This window comes from Poromitra crassiceps (assembly GCF_964638095.1).
Source record: "Poromitra crassiceps genome assembly, chromosome: 3".
NCBI lineage: Eukaryota > Metazoa > Chordata > Actinopteri > Beryciformes > Melamphaidae > Poromitra > Poromitra crassiceps.
This window is the reverse complement of record NC_139625.1, coordinates 94,480,103-94,500,680: the sequence shown is the minus strand read 5'-3', so window position 1 is coordinate 94,500,680 and position 20,578 is coordinate 94,480,103. Positions and strand designations below refer to the sequence as shown.

Sequence of the window (20,578 nt, the reverse complement as noted above, 5' to 3'; positions counted from 1 at the left end):
CTGGCCCTGGAGACCAGTGAGACAGACTGAGTGGACACATGCAGCCTGGCTTAGAGACCGGTGATACAGACTGAGTGGACACAGCCTGGCCCTAGAGACCGGTGAGACAGACTGAGTGGACACAGCCTGGCTCTGGAGACCAGTGAGACAGACTGAGTGGACACAGCCTGGCCCTGGAGACTGGTGAGACAGACTGAGTGGACACAGCCTGGCCCTGGAGACCGGTGAGACAGACTGAGTGGACACAGCCTGGCCCTGGAGACCGGTGAGACAGACTGAGTGGACACAGCCTGGCCCTGGAGACCGGTGAGACAGACTGAGTGGACACAGCCTGGACCCGGAGACCAGTAATACAGACTGAGTGGACACAGACAGACCTGGCTACCCAGGGAGGACAGGCTGTGTTCATGGTGCACACACCCAACCGTGGAGAGACAGTTTTTACTACACTGCCGAAAAATATACACAGAGAAATAATCAGAGCACTATTGTTCCCCCAAATTCTACACAAATATCAAGAATTTGAAACACAATCAGATAAACTCAAATACCTGTTAGGTGGAGAAAAAACTGCTATTGCAACTAAACATCTGGCCTCTTGCCAACCTGAGGGAAATCCAGTGACACCCCATCAGATCATATTCATCTATTTTACTCATATTGACTGTTGTTGTTGTTGTTGGATTGCTTGTTGATTGACTGTAATGTGCAATGTAATAAATAAAACAAATAATAAATAATAAAGAAAATCAATAAGACGTATTCCTCAACACAATTGACCCTGGACCTCTGACCCCAGTGCTCTCAGGCCACCCTGTCATGTCCAGTGTTGGGGGTAACTCATTACAAAAGTAACATATGACATGTAATATATTACTTTTAGCATGCAGTAACTCAGTAATATAACTTATTACTTATAGAATTTCAGTAATATTATACCAGTTACTTTGTGAAGTAACTCAAGTTACAAGTTGAGTTACATTTTATTAAATCAAAGCACATATTTAAAAAATATACAATCATTTCCTAATCAAACTGTGTTGTTTTTATGCAAATAACCACTCTAGATGACAATAACAAAGGAAAATAATAACATTTAGAATTTTGGATTGTTTACACTGACTTCAAGGAGGTTGAAATTATTTTTCAGGATGGTTCTCATTCTGCTGCTGCTGTTGTTTTGGTGAAAGTAATGCAAAAGTAGTGAAATAAGTAACGAGTTACTCTACACAGAAAGTAATATTGTAAAGTAACGTATTACTTTCAAATGAAAGTAACTAGTAATATGTAGTATATTACATTTTGAAAGTAACTTGCCCAACACTGGTCATGTCTCAGCAGCCTCTGGCTCCAGTGCTCTCAGGTCTACCCTGTCATGTCTCAGGAGCCTCTGGCTCCAGTGCTCTCAGGCCTACCCTGTCATGTCTCAGTAGCCTCTGGCTCCAGTGTTCTCAGGCCTACCCTGTCATGTCTCAGTAGCCTCTGGCTCCAGTGTTCTCAGGCCTACCCTGTCATGTCTCAGCAGCCTCTGGCCCTTAGTGCTCTCAGGCCTACCCTGTCATGTCTCAGTAGCCTCTGGCCTCAGTGCTCTCAGGCCTACCCTGTCATGTCTCAGCAGCCTCTGGCTCCAGTGCTCTCAGGCCTACCCTGTCATGTCTCAGTAGCCTCTGGCCTCAGTGCTCTCAGGCCTACCCTGTCATGTCTCAGTAGCCTCTGGCTCCAGTGTTCTCAGGCCTACCCTGTCATGTCTCAGCAGCCTCTGGCCTCAGTGCTCTCAGGCCTACCCTGTCATGTCTCAGTAGCCTCTGGCCTCAGTGCTCTCAGGCCTACCTGTCATGTCTCAGTAGCCTCTGGCCCAGTGCTCTCAGGCCTACCCTGTCATGTCTCAGCAGCCTCTGGCTCCAGTGCTCTCAGGCCTACCCTGTCATGTCTCAGTAGCCTCTGGCCTCAGTGCTCTCAGGCCTACCCTGTCATGTCTCAGTAGCCTCTGGCTCCAGTGCTCTCAGGCCTACCCTGTCATGTCTCAGCAGCCTCTGGCCTCAGTGCTCTCAGGCCTACCCTGTCATGTCTCAGTAGCCTCTGGCCTCAGTGCTCTCAGGCCTACCCTGTCATGTCTCAGCAGCCTCTGGCTCCAGTGCTCTCAGGCCTACCCTGTCATGTCTCAGTAGCCTCTGGCCTCAGTGCTCTCAGGCCTACCCTGTCATGTCTCAGTAGCCTCTGTCAGACAGACAGACAGTGTCAGGGCCTCTGAGCTGCAGGTCAGCAGCCAAACAGAGTTTCTCATGGCTCCACACACGCTCTGTTTAATGAGCTTGTCTTCTACAGACGACCATGTGTTTTTATATGAAGTGCCTCCTGTGTATTAAATACAGACGACCATGTGTTTTTATATGAAGTGCCTCCTGTTTATTAAATACAGATGACCATGTGTTTTTGTATGAAGTGCCTCCTGTGTATTAAATACAGACTAGCATGTGTTTTTATATGAAGTGCCTCCTGTGTATTAAATACAGACGACCATGTGTTTTTATATGAAGTGCCTCCTGTGTATTAAATACAGACGACCATGTGTTTTTGTATGAAGTGCCTCCTGTGTATTAAATACAGACTACCATGTGTTTTTATATGAAGTGCCTCCTGTTTATTAAAGCTATTGTTTCTACTTTCACCAACCAGACATATTCAAATGCAGGCTTTTAAGTCACATTAATGAAACACAAAGCACATACTTCATGATCTGAAACTAAAATCCATTCGTCTCTTCTGTCTTTCTGTGGTGAGCCTATATACTCCTATTTGGATCAAGGAGTTAGCCTTTAACACAGAAAGCTGTGTCTGTATCTTCATCTCTTGCACATCTGTTGAATGTGAAGGAACACTCATGTATTTCCTGCTGTCTAAAAGACACGGACATAAAAACAACTAGTGTGAAGTCTAAAAAAAGAAGAGTAGCCCACCAAGCAGCCACCACACAGGAAGGATGCAGTAACAGGAAGTTTGCACTTTGCAGAGAGCAACATGCATGGGCCTTAGTTTAACAGGTCCATGGCTTCATATAGTGTCTTTAACTCATTCCAAACAATATAAATAACATATGAGGTTAAGGTTTGCGATTTCCCTCTGCTGTATCACATTTAATAATCAAAGTACCACTGCAATTTATATAAATATATGCATAAGTGCATACATACATAAATAAACAAATAAATTAATTATTAATAAATTAATACATTAATTAATACATACATACATACATACATACATACATACATACATAAGTGCATCTCTGATTTGAACTATCATTCAAATCTATCATTACAAAGGAGTGGCAACCCTGGTGATAAAACCCCTACAAGCAACAAAAAACAACAACAACAACAACAACAACAACAACAACAACAACAACAAAAAGGGACAAAATCATATCAAATAGATGTCCGAAATCGTTGATAGTTTTTGGTAAATTCGCTGTACAAGTAACGTTAATGCACCAAGCACCTTTCCATCTAATAATGTGATAACTGTGGTTAGAATTGGTTCACATTGTTAGCTTGGCCATGGCCTCCTGTGCTGTATTTTAGTGGAAGAAGTTTGTAGGCAGAACAATGAAGCAGTGGTAAAAGTTGAGATGTTAGGCTCCATATCTGTAAACTGTCCCATTCAACTCATTCTGTCCCATTTGTAGCTGTGGGAGAGAAACTGCTGTGTGTTTATATAGATACTGTTTGATCTGTCCTGGCTCATAAGGTGAATTTAGTTTTAGGAGGGATTTCCTCTGAAGACACACAGTAACACTCACTATGTTTACATGTGTGGGAGGGTCACTACGACTCTGAAGACACACAGTAACACTCACTATGTTTACATGTGTGGGAGGGTCACTACGACTCTGAAGACACACAGTAACACTCACTATGTTTACATGTGTAGGAGGGTCACTACGACTCTGAAGACACACAGAACACTCACTATGTTTACATGTGTGGGAGGGTCACTACGACTCTGAAGACACACAGTAACACTCACTATGTTTACATGTGTGGGAGGGTCACTACGACTCTGAAGACACACAGTAACACTCACTATGTTTACATGTGTGGGAGGGTCACTACGACTCTGAAGACACACAGTAACACTCACTATGTTTACATGTGTGGGAGGGTCACTACGACTCTGAAGACACACAGTAACACTCACTATGTTTAAATGTGTGGGAGGGTCACTACGACTCTGAAGACACACAGTAACACTCACTATGTTTACATGTGTGGGAGGGTCACTACGACTCTGCAGACACACAGTAACACTCACTATGTTTACATGTGTGGGAGGGTCACTACGACTCTGCAGACACACAGTAACACTGACTATGTTTACATGTGTGGGAGGGTCACTACGACTCTGAAGACACACAGTAACACTCACTATGTTTACATGTGTGGGAGGGTCACTACGACTCTGAAGACACACAGTAACACTCACTATGTTTACATGTGTGGGAGGGTCACTAGTACGACTCTGAAGACACACAGTAACACTCACTATGTTTACATGTGTGGGAGGGTCACTACGACTCTGAAGACACACAGTAACACTCACTATCTTTACATGTGTGGGAGGGTCACTACGACTCTGAAGACACACAGTAACACTCACTATGTTTACATGTGTGGGAGGGTCACTACGACTCTGAAGACACACAGTAACACTCACTATGTTTACATGTGTGGGAGGGTAACTACGACTCTGCAGACACACAGTAACACTCACTATGTTCACATGTGTGGGAGGGTCACTACGACTCTGCAGACACACAGTAACACTATGTTTACATGTGTGGGAGGGTCACTACGACTCTGCAGACACACAGTAACACTGACTATGTTTACATGTGTGGGAGGGTCACTACGACTCTGAAGACACACAGTAACACTCACTATGTTTAGATGTGTGGGAGGGTCACTACGACTCTGAAGACACACAGTAACACTCACTATGTTTACATGTGTGGGAGGGTCACTAGTACGACTCTGAAGACACACAGTAACACTCACTATGTTTACATGTGTGGGAGGGTCACTAGTACGACTCTGAAGACACACAGTAACATTCACTATGTTTACATGTGTGGGAGGGTCACTACGACTCTGAAGACACACAGTAACACTGCCTATGTTTACATGTGTGGGAGGGTCACTATGAATCTGCAGACACACAGAACACTCACTATGTTTACATGTGTGGGAGGGTCATTACGACTCTGCAGACACACAGAACACTCACTATGTTTACATGTGTGGGAGGGTAACTACGACTCTGAAGACACACAGTAACACTCACTATGTTTACATGTGTGGGAGGGTCACTACGACTCTGCAGACACACAGTAACACTCACTATGTTTACATGTGTGGGAGGGTCACTACGACTCTGCAGACACACAGTAACACTCACTATGTTTACATGTGTGGGAGGGTCACTACGACTCTGCAGACACACAGTAACACTCACTATGTTTACATGTGTGGGAGGGTCACTATGACTCTGCAGACACACAGTAACACTCACTATGTTTACATGTGTGGGAGGGTCACTATGACTCTGAAGACACACAGTAACACTGACTATGTTTACATGTGTGGGAGGGTCACTACGACTCTGAAGACACACAGTAACACTCACTATGTTTACATGTGTGGGAGGGTCACTAGTACGACTCTGAAGACACACAGTAACATTCACTATGTTTACATGTGTGGGAGGGTCACTACGACTCTGAAGACACACAGTAACACTGCCTATGTTTACATGTGTGGGAGGGTCACTATGAATCTGCAGACACACAGAACACTCACTATGTTTACATGTGTGGGAGGGTCATTACGACTCTGCAGACACACAGAACACTCACTATGTTTACATGTGTGGGAGGGTAACTACGACTCTGAAGACACACAGTAACACTCACTATGTTTACATGTGTGGGAGGGTCACTACGACTCTGCAGACACACAGTAACACTCACTATGTTTACATGTGTGGGAGGGTCACTACGACTCTGCAGACACACAGTAACACTCACTATGTTTACATGTGTGGGAGGGTCACTACGACTCTGCAGACACACAGTAACACTCACTATGTTTACATGTGTGGGAGGGTCACTATGACTCTGCAGACACACAGTAACACTCACTATGTTTACATGTGTGGGAGGGTCACTATGACTCTGAAGACACACAGTAACACTGACTATGTTTACATGTGTGGGAGGGTCACTACGACTCTGAAGACACACAGTAACACTCACTATGTTTACATGTGTGGGAGGGTCACTACGACTCTGCAGACACACAGTAACACTGACTATGTTTACATGTGTGGGAGGGTCACTGACTCTGAAGACACACAGTAACACTGACTATGTTTACATGTGTGGGAGGGTCACTACGACTCTGCACACAGAGAGCCAATGGCAGCAGGGCACTAGAACCTGTAGAAGGCATAAATAGGGGTGGAGCAAATTGAGGAAGCCTCCATGATCCTAAAGCTGCCTAGGGAAGCAGGTGGCTGCTGGTGTGAACCAGATACAAGGTGTATGTTTGTCTTGACTGGCAGATGAACTGACCAGTAGAAGCAGAGTTGACAAATAATTCCAGTGGGAGGTGCCATTTTGTTTAGAGAGTATGGGGAGCTGATTGTGCCATATATTTCATAGAGACAACAAGCTGCTGTTTATGGGCCACGCTGACTCTAAAAGAGTCACGCTGACTCTAAAATAATCTAATTCCACCACCTCTGTAGGACAGGGGCCAGTCCAGAGTATTTTATATTCACTGAATGTGTATCATTGTTCAAGTGCTGTTCTCCCTCAGCTTTGACCAGAGTCAATTGGTGAGGAGGGTCTGGCTGCAGCCGCTAGGCGGACCTCACGCCTCCGCAACTGACAGGAAGTCACGTGACCTCCGCAGCGGAAGTTCTTCTTATTCATGTTGATATTACCGACGTCATGTACCGACGTCATGTAGGCTACTTCATTGGCAAAGTTGCATTTATGTTCGTTGTGTGTCTGTTTAACTTCAATATGTCAATAAAGATTAAAAAAAGATGAACTTCCGCTGCGGAGGTCACCTGACTTCCTGTCAGTTGCGGAGGCATGAGGTTCGTCCACTTCTCAGCCAGTGAGTCTTGCAATTGGTTGGCCCAGGCATAAAGTAAGGTGCACAATACTGGTGTGCGTTTGGCCTTGATTGTGGCGTTCCTTAGTGTCTTTTGAATCTCTGACTTGCTTGTAGTGGTTTGTACCTGAGTCCCATTTGAACTTCACAGAGTGTTTGAGGGTGTTACCTCCTTGAGTGTGTCTATTACTCATAGTGAGTGTGCCACCTTTATGCCTGTGTGCCATCGCTACTATTTCATGTGTTGCTGATTGAGAGGATACTCACTGACCTCACTGTTTAGAACGGACCGTTTTATTTAGGCATTTATTTATTGTTCATGCTGCCCCTGGTTCATGTTGCCAGACACCCCCAATTCTATATGGGTGCATTTTAATTGCTTACTAGTACAAATAAATTAATATCTTACTTTTGATACACAAGCCTCTGTCTGTCTTCATTCAATTGAAGCCCTGTGTTTGATGTTTTACGGCAACCACACAACTGATTTCAGGATAGCTTGTGGTACGCTAACAGGTTCATGTCACACATGCACACAATATTCCACTATTATTCGGAAAATGACACTATTCTGAATTTGATAAGGCTCATGTAAACAGCATATTTACTTTACTTTTTACTTTATTTCATTTAGCAGACGCTTTTATCCAAAGCGACTTACAAGTTACACAATTACAATTTATAAACATATCAGATAAGAACAAATTAAAGAGAGAAACATAGGTAAGAGTCAAATGTAAACATTAAGATAAGTTAAAAACAACAAATGAAGCAGTGAAATGTGAAATGTAACAATAGCATTAACCCTTAAGGAGGACCCAGGTGTAGTCCAAAGAGGTGGGTTTTTAACCTCCGGCGGAAAATAGGAAGTGTTTCGGCCAGCACGACCGAAGGGGGAAGCTCATTCCACCATTGTGGAGCCAGAGCGGAGAACAGGCGGGAACGGGACAGACGACTACCAGGCGTCAGAAGTGGTGGAGGGGCGAGGCGAGCGGTGGAGGTGAAGGAGTGGAGGGAGCGGTGAGGTGTTTGGAAGGTGACGAGGGATTGTAAATAAAGGGGGGCTGATCGGTGGACTGCCCTGAAGGCCAAAACCAAGGTCTTGAACTTGATGCGTGCAAGGACAGGGAGCCAATGAAGTTGACGGAAAAGAGGGGTGACATGGGAGAATTTAGGGAGGTTGAAGATCAGACGGGCAGCAGAGTTTTGGATGAGTTGGAGGGGCTGGATGGCAGATGCGGGTAACCCCGCCAGGAGGACATTACAATAGTCCAGGCGGGGGAGGACAAGAGCCTGGACCAAGAGTTGTGTTGCCTCGGTGGTGAGGAACTTACAGATTTTTCTGATGTTGTATAAAGAGAATCTACAGGAGCGGGCGATGGCTGTAATTGAGGGTGAGTTAGATAGCTGGTTGTCGATAAGTACACCAAGGTTTTTAACAAATTGAGAGGGAAGAACTGTGGTATTGTCGATGGTGATGGAGAGGTCAGTGAGGGGGCAGTTTTTTCCGGGGATGAAAAGTAATTCAGTTTTGCTGAGGTTCAGTTTGAGATGATGGTCTGTCATCCAGGAGAGGATGTCTTTGAGGCAAGCGGCAAGACGTGTTTCAATCTGTGTGTCGGAAGGGGGAAAAGAGAGAAAAAGCTGAGTGTCGTCAGCGTAGCAGTGATAAGAGAACCCGTGAGAAGAGATTACGTGACCCAGGGACCTAATATAGAGCAGAAAAAGAAGGGGACCGAGGACTGAACCCTGGGGGACACCCGTGTTCATAGTGCAAGATTTAGAAAGGGAACCCCGCCAAAGAACTTGAAATGTGCGATTGGAGAGATAAGAGGTGAACCAGGAGAGTGCAGCACCAGAAATACCCAGATCAGAGAGAGTGGAGAGAAGGATGTGGTGGTTTACAGTATCAAAGGCAGCAGATAGATCAAGGAGGACAAGAACAGAGGAGAGGGAAGCAGCTTGAGCAGAGTGAAGGGCATGTGTGACGGAGAGGAGGGCGGTCTCAGTGGAGTGGGCTGGTTTAAAGCCAGATTGAAGGGGATCCAGGAGGTTATTTTGAGAGAGATGGAGGGAGAGTTGTTCAGAAACTGTACGTTCAAGGGTTTTGGAAATAAATGAAAGGAGAGATACTGGACGGTAGTTTTGGACGGAGGAGTGGTCAAGGGAGGGTTTTTTGAGGAGAGGTTTGACTATGGCAGTTTTAAGAGGAGGAGGGACGGTGCCGGAGGACAGTGAGGAATTGATAAATGAAGTGAGGAAGGGGGATAGATCAGGGGAAATGGTTTGAAGAAGAGAAGAGGGGATGGGATCCAGGGGACAGGAGGTTGCACGATTAGATGAGAGAAGTTTAAGGATAGCATCGGAGGAAAGGGGTGAGAAAGAGGAAAGAGTTGTAGTGGGGGACGGGGAACCAGGGTAGAGATTGGAAGTGCTGTTGTTGGTTGCTGGGGGAGGGAATGAAGAACTGATGTCATGGATTTTTTTGATGAAGAAGGACATGAAGTCATCAGCAGAAAGGGAGGAGGGAGGAGGAGGGGCGGGAGGATTAAGGAGAGAGGAAAAAGTAGAGAAGAGTTTACTGGGGTTGGAGGCAGAGGACTGAATTTGGGAAATGAAAAAGGCAGACTTAGCGGAGGAGACAGTAGTGGTGAAGTTGGATAGAATGAGGTGATAGGCGGAGAGGTCAGAGGGGTTGTGAGACTTGATCCATTTTCTTTCGGCTGCCCGAAGCTCTGTCCGGCGAGCTCGCAGAGCCTCGGACAGCCAAGGTGCAGGGGGACAGGGTCGAGCAGGTTTGGAGGTGAGTGGACAGAGGGAATCAAGAGCAGAGGAGAGAGATGAGAGGAGACTGGTGGCAGCATCGTCAGTGGAAAGAGAAGAGAAATGTTCAGCAGAAGGGAGGAGAGAGAGGACAGCAGAGGAGAGGGCAGAGGGTGAGAGGGTTTTTATATTGCGACGGGTGGTGATGATGTGAGTGGGGGGAGGGGGGAGTATAGGGAGGGGAATGGGAAGGGAGAAGGTTATGAAGTGGTGATCGGAGACAGGGAGGGGAGTGACTGTGAGGTTGGAAGAGGTGCAAGCATGGGTGAAAACGAGGTCGAGGAGGTTCCCCGCTTTGTGAGTGGGCGGAGAAGGAGAGAGGGAGAGGTCAAAAGAAGAGAGGAAGTTTAGAAAGAGAGGGGAGTGAACAGAGGCAGACGGGAGATTGAAGTCTCCCAGCAGGACGAGGGACGTGCCATCCGGAGGGAAGAGGGAGAGGAGTGAATCCAGCTCATCATAGAGAGCTTCAAGTGGACCGGGGGGACGATAAATGATGATAATGTTGAGTTTAACTGGGAAAGAAACAGAGACAGAGTGAAATTCAAAAGAGGATAGAGGAAGGTGAGGAAGAGGAGAAACCGTGAAAGACCATTTGGGTGAAATTAGGATAACAGTGCCACCACCACGGCCAGAGGCTCTGGGAGTGTGAGAGAAGGAAAAGGCATCAGAGAGGGCTGCGGGGGTTGAAGTGTTTTCAGGGATGATCCATGTTTCTGTAAGGGCGAGGAAGAGGAGTGACTGTGAAGTGGCGAGGGCTGTGATGAAGTCAGTTTTCTTAATAGCAGATTGGCAGTTCCAGAGACCAGCAGTGACAGAGAGAGGTGAAATGGAAGGTTGGGGGAATGAGTAATTGACTGGGTTTCTACTGAGAGAGTTGATGATTTTGGCATTGTAATTTATACGTGAAGAAGAGGGGTGATGAGGTCTATGATTAATGAGGATAGGGATATTGGAATTGCGGTTAACAGATTTGCAGAAAATTGTATTGCTAGAGGCTGTGTGAATAGTGGTAGATAAATGATCTGAAATAGAAGCTTCGGGAAGGATGGAGAGAAGTTCCACTCCCGGTCGATAGGGGGAGCTCAAGGGATGGGGAGATGTAATTGAAGGTGTACTAGTGGGCAAGAGAGGGAGCGAAGAAGAGCGGGGGGAGGGCAGGGACAGTAGTGGTCATCTGAGAGAAGCCGACAGGACAGAGTGGCGAATGTTAGCCGCAAGCATGTAAGAGCCTATAGAGTTTGGATGCAGACCATCATCAGAGAACAGGGAGGGGCGTTCCCAAAATAAGTTGAAGTTATGGATGAAGTTGATGTGAAGGCTATTGCACTTGGATTGAAGCCAGGTGTGCAGACTGAGAATGCGACTGAACCTCGCAGCAGAGCGGCCAAGCGTGGGGATCGGACCGGATATAAAGATGGACTTTCCACAACTGCTCAGTAGGGCAAAAAGACGGATAAAGTCTTATTCCAGTTGCATTTTCCGAATGTGGCCTTTTTCCGAATTTAGCATTTTCAGATTAAGACGTGGGATAGTCCAGTATTATTCAGGTTTTAGGAGGATTCTTTGATCATGTATACAGCGCATTCGGAATATGGGTCTCAATCAGGGTTTTTACTGCAGTTTGTGACACATGTTGCCTGTTTGTGGTCAGCTGATGTGTGCTAGAAGTCCTAGAAGAGGCGATGTACTGTAATCATATAATCCATCATCTCTGGCATGCGAAAAGAAAAGTCCACATTTCTGATCGGGAGGAGATGAGAAACATGCCTAAGCCAGAGTGATTTTTTTAAAGAGAGTGGTGCCCACGGAAGTCCAAAATGCTTGTGAGGTAAAAAATTAAATAAAAATAAAAGTCCATTGGAGTGAATGGAGATGATGCAACTCGTACAACTCTGACTCTGGCCTAACGTAGCAATACTTTTAATATGAAAAACCTTGATATCAGGGTGTTGGATATGCGCAAATATCGCAACGCCAAACTTTTCAGCAGCAAGCTCCTGAAATGGCCCAGATGATGCTGGTAAGAATAGAGTCAGGTCTGCTCTGTTTACTCTCAACAGAAAAACTGCTGTTTCTACCTGCATCTTGCACAGTACAGTAGCCTGCAGTACAGTAGCCTACAGTACAGTAGCCTACAGTACAGTAGCCTACAGTACAGTAGCCTACACTACAGTAGCCTTCTCCTCCTAACCTCACTCCACCCTACTATCCACACCTTTCATGAATGTATCAAATTAAAGTATTTAATTATGTGTGTTCTGTAAAGCGACTTTGAGTATTTAGAAAAGCGCTATATAAGATAAATGTATTATTATTATTACAGTACAGTAGCTTACAGTCCAGTACAGTAGCCTACAGTACAGTAGCCTACAGTACAGTACAGTAGACTACACTACAGTAGCCTACAGTACAGTAGCCTACTTGAGTAAATGTAGTCTCGACGCCAGACCCATGAGAGTTCTTACGCTGATACACTACGTTACTGCATGCTGCAGATCTCTCTCTGGGTCTGATACACTACGTTACTGCATGCTGCAGATCTCTCTCTGGGTCTGATACACTACGTTGCTGCATGCTGCTGCAGAGCTCTCTCTGGGTCTGATACACTACGTTACTGCATGCTGCAGAGCTCTCTCTGGGTCTGGGACACTTTCCCTCAGAGGGCTGGTTATGGGAGGGAACCGTTCACTTGGCCAGTCATATGCCAGTGATGGATTCAGTCCTCTCCAATCAGTAACGACTTTGCGATCAGGGAGGCGCAGCCCATTCTTCGAACTGCTCTCTCATCGGTGCTACGACCTGTCACTCATTCAATTTCAACCCGCCTTCAAAACCAGCAGTGGCTGTGAACTGGCAGACTCACTTATGTAGTATGTGGAGCGCAGCGATTCAACGTAATATTTGAGTCTGGGGAGAGACTTGAGTAAATGTAACGTTACATCACATTCCACCACTGCTAGCCAGCTGCAATTCTCTCCTCTATTCTCTACTCAGCTATCATCATATTTCAATAGATTGAACTCCAATGAGAAACGTGTTTTCTTCTTCTTGATGATCAAAACATGGTGTTTACCAGTATTTCCCTGTTAATGTGACGTTAATGTCAACAATTACAAACAGTAATAGCTGGTTCAATGCTGCCAGTCAACAGTCAGTAACAGCGGTGGTGTTGCACTGCGTGTGTTGTTTGAGGTGTTGGTTGAGCTTCACTGACTCATTGAGAAGTACTAAAGGCTGAAATATACTAACGCGTCCTCCTCGACTTGGGGCCTTGCTGGCTGCAGCTGGTCTTATATACTCGAACGTCAGTTTGATGAGGGGGCGCAGCAAAATGAGTAGATTGTGTGATTTCACTAGGATTCCAATGACTAGAAGTTAGCGCAATGAGAGAATATAGTGCTTGTACTTGGTAATAGCTTTCACTCTTTCCTGTTAGGGGGCACGGTGGTGCAGTGGTAGCGCTGTCGCTTCACAGCTAGAAGGTCCTGGGTTCGATTCCCACCTGGGATGCTGTGGGTGCTGAGGGTGTACCCCCCCCCCCCCCCCCCCCATGCCCTCAGTGCCTACACTGCCCAGGTGGGCTATCTCGTCAAAAGGGCCTTTCTGTGTGGAGTTTGCCTGTTCTCCCCGTGCTCCCCTGGGGCACCATACAAGATTGGTATGGACCCCTATTAAAAACATGCAGAAGATCATCATCTGACCAGTGACCATGTTTGAAGTTGGTTCCCGGGCGCTGTACACAAGAAAGCTGCCCACTGCTGCTTACAACATGAGGGAGTGAATGTGAGTGAGATGAGAGAGTGCAGCTGGGCCGTTGGGCCGTTGGGCGCGCTCTGCTGGACAAAGTATGTCATTACACTAGTTTTAAATCACACCAGCAACTTGTATGCTCTGTGTATATATTTTTTCATATCAGCAAACATTTAAGCCGATACCAATATGACGTTTAATGCCAAATGAGGCCAATATCAGTACAGATATATCGTTATGATGGCTCTAAATTAAAGTTAGTTCAACTTTATTTTTGGAAAAAGGAAAAAAAAACGTATCATGGTCCGCCCTTTTTTTTTTATCATTATCTCGCCTCACAAAAAGTGTACCAGGCAGCAGCTTTTATATGCAGGGTTCATACGATCATGAAAAGTCAGGAAAAGTCATGGAAATTTAAAATACAATTTTAAGGCCCTGGAAAAGTTATGGGGGGAAAAATACAATCTTGATACAATCATATCAAGTGGTGGTTTGTTTAGTCTTGTAGGCTACTTTGAAGCTGCAACACTCAATTTGTGTTTCAAAATAAAGTACAGGTAGTTTAAAAAAAAGAATCTTGTAGGTAAATAGGTAATTAAAAATGATCAATAATTATTAATATCGGCTGATATGAAATATTGTATATCCATAAATGTTTTGGCATTTCCCAGCCCTATTAATTACCTAATTAAAAATGCGTCTTGGTTAGGTCACCTGCAGGGGTGCTCTTTACGCTTCCTGAGAGATTCAGTGTGATGGAATGTAAAATGACATCGCTGTGGCCTAACAATTCTGCTCACTCACTCACACACTTTGCATTCTTATTATAGGATTATTATAGGATGGTGGACACACACGGGGGGAGGGAGGGAGGGGGGAGGGAGAGAGAGAGAGAGACAGGCACGGGAGAGAGAGGGAGGGAGAGAGAGAGGGAGAAAGAGAGAGAGAGAGAGATAGGCACGGGAGAGAGTGGCACATGCACAAACTTGTGTGGACCCTAGAAATGGGCGAGCAAGGTGCACAAAATTTCAAGGTTCAAGGTTCAAGGGTCTTTATTGTCATTACATGTTCCACATGAAACAAAATGTGTCCTCAGGACTAGCAGCATACACTATCCTGAATACTAAGTCCTATAGTAGAGAAACTGATAACCTACATAATAACTCAGACCTAATAATAATAACTATAATTATAGCTGCTGCGAAGTATATGCCCGACCCCCCGAATACCCGAGGTTCCGACCCGGACCCGGCCGGGTCTGGGTCCATTCAAAATAAGTGCCAAACCGCTTGACCAAACCCTTAGAAAAGTCATAGCACACCTGTCCTCAATAAGCCGCATGTTTTGAGTTCGGCATGTCTATGTGGCGCAGAAATTGTGGGAGTTATTACGCGCCAAAAAAGTGGCTGCTGCGCAGCAATGGGTCGTGGCTGGGCAAGTCTCAAGGCTTTGAGCTATTATGACATCACAATTGCTCGAGTGACATCAGTGATGGCATCACAATTGCTTGACTGACTGATGACATCAGAAATACAACCTAATTGCCATAGGTAATTAAGGTAATTAGGCTATACACGGGGCCAGAATTCAACGTTTTGATGCACTGTGAGCTCAATTTTTGACCGATCGAAAATCTGTTTTGATACTTTTGTGTAGAACAGTCTAATGATGCAGATGCTGAAGTTTGGTGTCGTTTGAAGAAAAAATGTGGGAGGAGTAGGGTTTAATTCGTTTTTGCAGTTTTTGCAGTTTTGCGGTATTTAGACTTCATAATTGGCCATAGGTTGCATTGTACAAAGGTTTCCCCTCATTTAGGCGCACATTTCGGTGAAAGTTGCAAAGCCGTAGCACGTATGCCTGATTTTTTATGAATTTTTTAATTTTAAACTTTAGACGGTCGCTGTAGTGCCACCGTTAGGACTATTGGCCCCAAATTTGTGTCAAAGACGTTTGGCATGGGACTGGACCTTTGTGCAAAGTTTGGTTAGTTTTCATCCATGGGAAGTCGAACTTCCGGGAGGAAGAAGAATAATACAGGCAAATACAATAAGTGGCCCTGCCGCTTCGCTGGCCCGGCCACTAATAATAAATAACTATACATATAATAAATAACTAGAGATTAAAACAGTTAAAAGGGAGTCTCTCTCCCTCAGTCTCTCTCCCTCTCCTGTCTCTTGGTCAGTCTATCCCCCTCTCTCGTGTGTATGTCCCTGATGACATAATCAGTGATGTCACAATTATGTCACAATGCCTATGTATGACACTGATGACATCATCAGTGATGTCACTATGACATCATCAGTTGTCTCAATTGCTCAAGTGACATCACTGATGACATCACTTATGACATCATCAGTGATTTATGACAACACTGGTGGGCCAAAATTTTAAACAGAGAGAGAACAGAGATTGCCCACATGATCCCTTTTATAATAATAGGATACTTTATATAGAAGATTACTTTGACACTAGATATGGTGTTCATATTTCAACCACATGTATTTAAATTTAAATTTAAATTTAAATGTATTTTATTTGATATAGAGGGACAGTTAATGTACATTAATGAACACAGTATAGTGTAAAAGTACCCATTTGTAGCCAGAGGCTAGTTTCCATTGGCAGTCCCCCTGCCAGAATTTAAAAAGACAATCTAAGAATAAAAGTGCAATTACACAGGTACAGTTTAAGACACAAAAATAGAAATGTTAAATACATGGATGTAGTTATACATCTATACAATACAATAGCTACACTAGGGACTGAGAGCAGTACAGTTCTACACAGCAGTACATTCAGCAGTACAATCATCAGTGGAAATTTAAATAAATAAATGTGCCTAGAGAGGAAACTCAATCATAAAGTGCGTCAACATAAAGTGCGTTATGGGGGCAGAGCAGTCACACAAAAAGAGGGGCTAGACTGTTCAGTGTTTTGTAAACCAGACATGCCCTTTTAAAGGCGATACCGTTGTCAAAACTGAGCAGGTTGTGTTTGTCTAATGTAATGCAATAGTGGTGGGATGGTGGTTTCCTATCTAATATGTTCAGAGCTCTCGTGTAAAGAGATTTGATGGGTTTGAGAGTGGAAGAGCAGGCGAGCGAGCAGCTGGTGAGACAGTTACTCTATGTGAGAGAACATCATGGAGTGCAGAAATGATCTGGCTGCATTTTGGGTCATGCTGTTTCTGATGTGCTTAAAGTTGTGCAAGTTGAATTTTACGGAGTTTACCACCTTTTTGACCTGGCTGTTAAAAGAGAAGGTGGAGTCAATGAGTACCCCGAGGTATGAGAGCTATGCAAATAGAGCCACATCAACATTATCATAAACATCACAATGTATCAACACATGGTCTATGTATTCATTTATAGTGTTTATAGTGTACACAAATATATCTCTGGTGGGAGTGTCTCAGATTATTCATTAGTATAATGTGTCTGGGGATGCAACGATTATAGATTTTGATCGTACGGTCGTAGTCTGAGGAAGAAGAAAAATCCACATTTCACGATTATTATGCATTCATTTATTTCACAACACTATAGAGACACTGCATGAAATAGGCCACGCCCATCACAGGGGAAATCGCTCCGTTCACCCATGTTTACAATACACTCACGCTACTGTCAGTAGACTGGTTAACTACGTTTCCCAGACACCCTAGCAGGGGTGGGCAATTACTGATTTACATAAAGCAAGCAAAGGGGCCACGCATTGGACACCATACCTGCCAACACTCCCAATTTTCGCGCAAGTCTCCCTATTTTTAACCCTCTCTCCCGCTGTGATTGGTCATTTACAAATCCAATGGCTGTAGCAGATGAGATGTATAGAGACGCCGACCGATACGTCACCTTACGTCTCCTGTGTCAGGGCCAAAAAGTTGCATTTGAACACAGCACAAACACGACAGCTGACAGGCAGCTAGCACATACGTCCTGCGCCTGCCTGAGACCTCATTCACCAAACATTAAATAGAAAGTAGCGTTTGCCGACCATTTTGCTCACTTAAACGGCTTAGTAATATAGCTACTTCTAATCTGATTCTATGTCTGATAAGAAGTTACAAATGACACGGGCGTATGTCGGCCCTTGTCTGCTCTTTTGCTGAAAGGAAGAGGCGGAGCTGACAAAGAAGGAGAAACTGCTCTAAATGGGTGACATCATGCAGGAGGAGGGTCTTTCCCAAAGGCATGTCCCTGTGAAAATATCCCTGTTTTGGAATAATCCGATGAGATCAAGTTGGAAAATGAGCAGAGCGTTTTTGTGCCCTCTTTCCTGTTTCACTGACCAGCCAATCAGAGTGATTTCGCTAACCCTGACCAGCCAATCAGAGAGATTTCTCTCACCAAAGCCGCCGACAAGCTGCCGTCAAAGTACAAACCAGTAGGCGGCAATACTGCAACACTGAAGTCGCTGTTTACTAGTTTCTACTACTAAAAGATTTGTACTGTACTGTCTATGCTATTTTCACTGCTGTTATATTCATTAAAGACAGTTGATTTAACAAAAACACTCATAAAACATCACTTGCTTCTTAGCAGACATTCGAAGATTCGGGGAAAACCTCAATAGAATATTTGCATTTAAAAAAAAGATGTTGGGTAACAGCCATACAGCCCAGAATATTTGACTTCACACCAGAAACATGCAAGTTGGAAAACCCTCAATTAAAGGGGGGGGGGGTCACGTTGTATTAAACTTGAATTTTGGGGGGTTGTGTTCTTTATCTCACCCTTTGCTATCTTTGCTTTGACAGACGTGGTCCTGGGCAGAGTTTGCCCTTGTTTTCTCTTCCTATGGCCACTCCTGGGCTCTGTAGTTTTCAGTACAATAGTGTAGATTATCAAATATTTCTCTGTGACAATCCTCTTACTTTGTGTCTGAGGGTCCAGGTCCAGTACTGAAGTATTCTCCTCTGCCTTTAGACCAGTCACTCAGACAGACAGCTGGGTACTGGAGACTCTGCTCTCTGCCTGTGGTACTGACCTCTGGAAACATAAATGTTTTATACATACTCATTCTAGACAGACAACAATGCAGATAACATTGTATATTGTCACTTTTTCTGTCCATCTGGAGTCCCCCCCCCCTCATATTTATTTTCCACATATCCTGTCATAGTGGCAACTCAAGGCTTTCTGCCTAGATTGTGCGTTGGTTAGTCTGATCAAGACCACACTGACTGCACCAAATCAAATCTGGCCTGAGACTGGTTCCTCTGATACTGAATGTGATGTTATGAAAGAGGAAACTAAAGCATAAGAGTATGAAGGGCTGGAGCAATTCTATATCTCATGACTTCATACCTCTTCTAAAGAGTCATGATAACAACAAACTAATCTGTTTCCAATTGTTACCTTTGCTCAGTAGAGTGCTGCTGTCCATCTTTGAATGCAGGATGTAGACTGCTCACTCTTCATGGACGTACGGCTGGGTTCAGGGGAGTCTGCTGCCCGCTGCTGGATCCTGATAAAAACAGGATTGACAAAAGGACAGTTTTAGCCTGAAGACGAGTTATAGCGCCGACGGGTGACTCGCCCAGCTGGTTTGTTCAAAAGCTTTCATCCAGATAAAACTGATCCGCATTTGGAAACCCTATTTTTTGCTTTCCAGGAATATATATATATATATATATATATATATATATATATATATATATATATATATATATATATATATATATATACATATATATATATATATATACGATAGGAACCAGGAATAGCAAAAAATAGGATATCCAAATTTGGATCAGTTTTACCCAGGATCACATAATCGTGAAACTGTTGCGCTATACGTGATAAATCAGAAAGACTACATACACTGTCGCCTAAGTGATGTCACTTTCTCTACCGGCAAAGCTGAAGACCGGCGACATGCCACAAGCTTCCACGAGGTATGTCGTTTTTATATGAAACTAACCCCTACGTTTGACGACAAACTGCGACTTTCTCGACATGCAAAGTTATGTTTTAAATTGACAAAATTAGCGTTGGCCCCCCCGTGGCACAATTCAAACGGGATTAAAAAAGTAACGTTATTCTCCGTTCACTGCCATTCATATTTTTTCAGTGTTGGTACAGGGAGAAAGGAGGAAGCGACGTTTCCCTTTGGCTCTCTATAGATAGATTCCTAGGCTTGGCTAATTCCTATCGCCCGCACTGCAGCTCGACCACTGTGCGGGCTCACGTGCTCTTATGACATCACTGATGATATCACAACTTTGCATCACTGATGACATCACAACTGCTCTTATGACATCACTGATGATGTCACCATGACTATAACATCCTCAGTGGGACAAAGATTGAAACAAAGAGAACAAACATTGCTCACAGGCTCCCTTCATAGTGACGTCATAAGAGCGATCTCATCTTATGACATCACGGCTGATGTCATAGGCATTGATGATGTCATAGCTATTGTGACATCTTCAGTGATGTCATAAATCATCTTATATAAGCGAGTGACATCACTGAGGCCAATGGAGCAGGTGAGGCCATGCAGCAGCCGAGCTGCGGGCGAGGCCGCGAGCTTCGTATGCAAGCTGCAGGGCCAGTTCGGCAAGAAATCTCTTTTACACGGTTATATTATAGTTTATAGCTTTATTGGCACTTTTCTACACCTCCACAATCGAGTTCATCCTCACCTTCTCCATCAGCGTCTGGCTGCTGCTGCTGCCTGCAAGGACATGTCCAGAATGCAGCGCATCATCATCCACTGTGCTGAAGAGGAGCCTACACACTGCCAGGATGCTAACGCGCTCTCACAAAATGATGGCTGACCCCACCCATCCAGAACGTAAACCTTTCAGGGTCCTCCCC

The 20,578-nt window shown here is 44.6% G+C and overlaps 1 protein-coding gene across 1 annotated transcript in view; it reads right to left on the bottom strand.

Annotated features, from left to right (window-relative positions):
- The window catches only part of LOC310773453 (stonustoxin subunit beta-like), a 24,504-nt gene extending 5,350 nt beyond the window's left edge, over positions 1-19,154 (bottom strand). Inside the window, exons 1-2 of the mRNA XM_083633337.1 lie at positions 19,112-19,154; positions 18,628-18,742 (exon numbers count right to left, since the gene is read on the bottom strand). Coding sequence (XP_083489463.1) covers positions 18,628-18,742; positions 19,112-19,139 — 143 coding nt within the window. The 5' untranslated portion in view covers positions 19,140-19,154. The remainder of the gene's footprint in view (positions 1-18,627; positions 18,743-19,111) is intronic.
- Between the last annotated feature and the right edge of the window lie 1,424 nt (positions 19,155-20,578).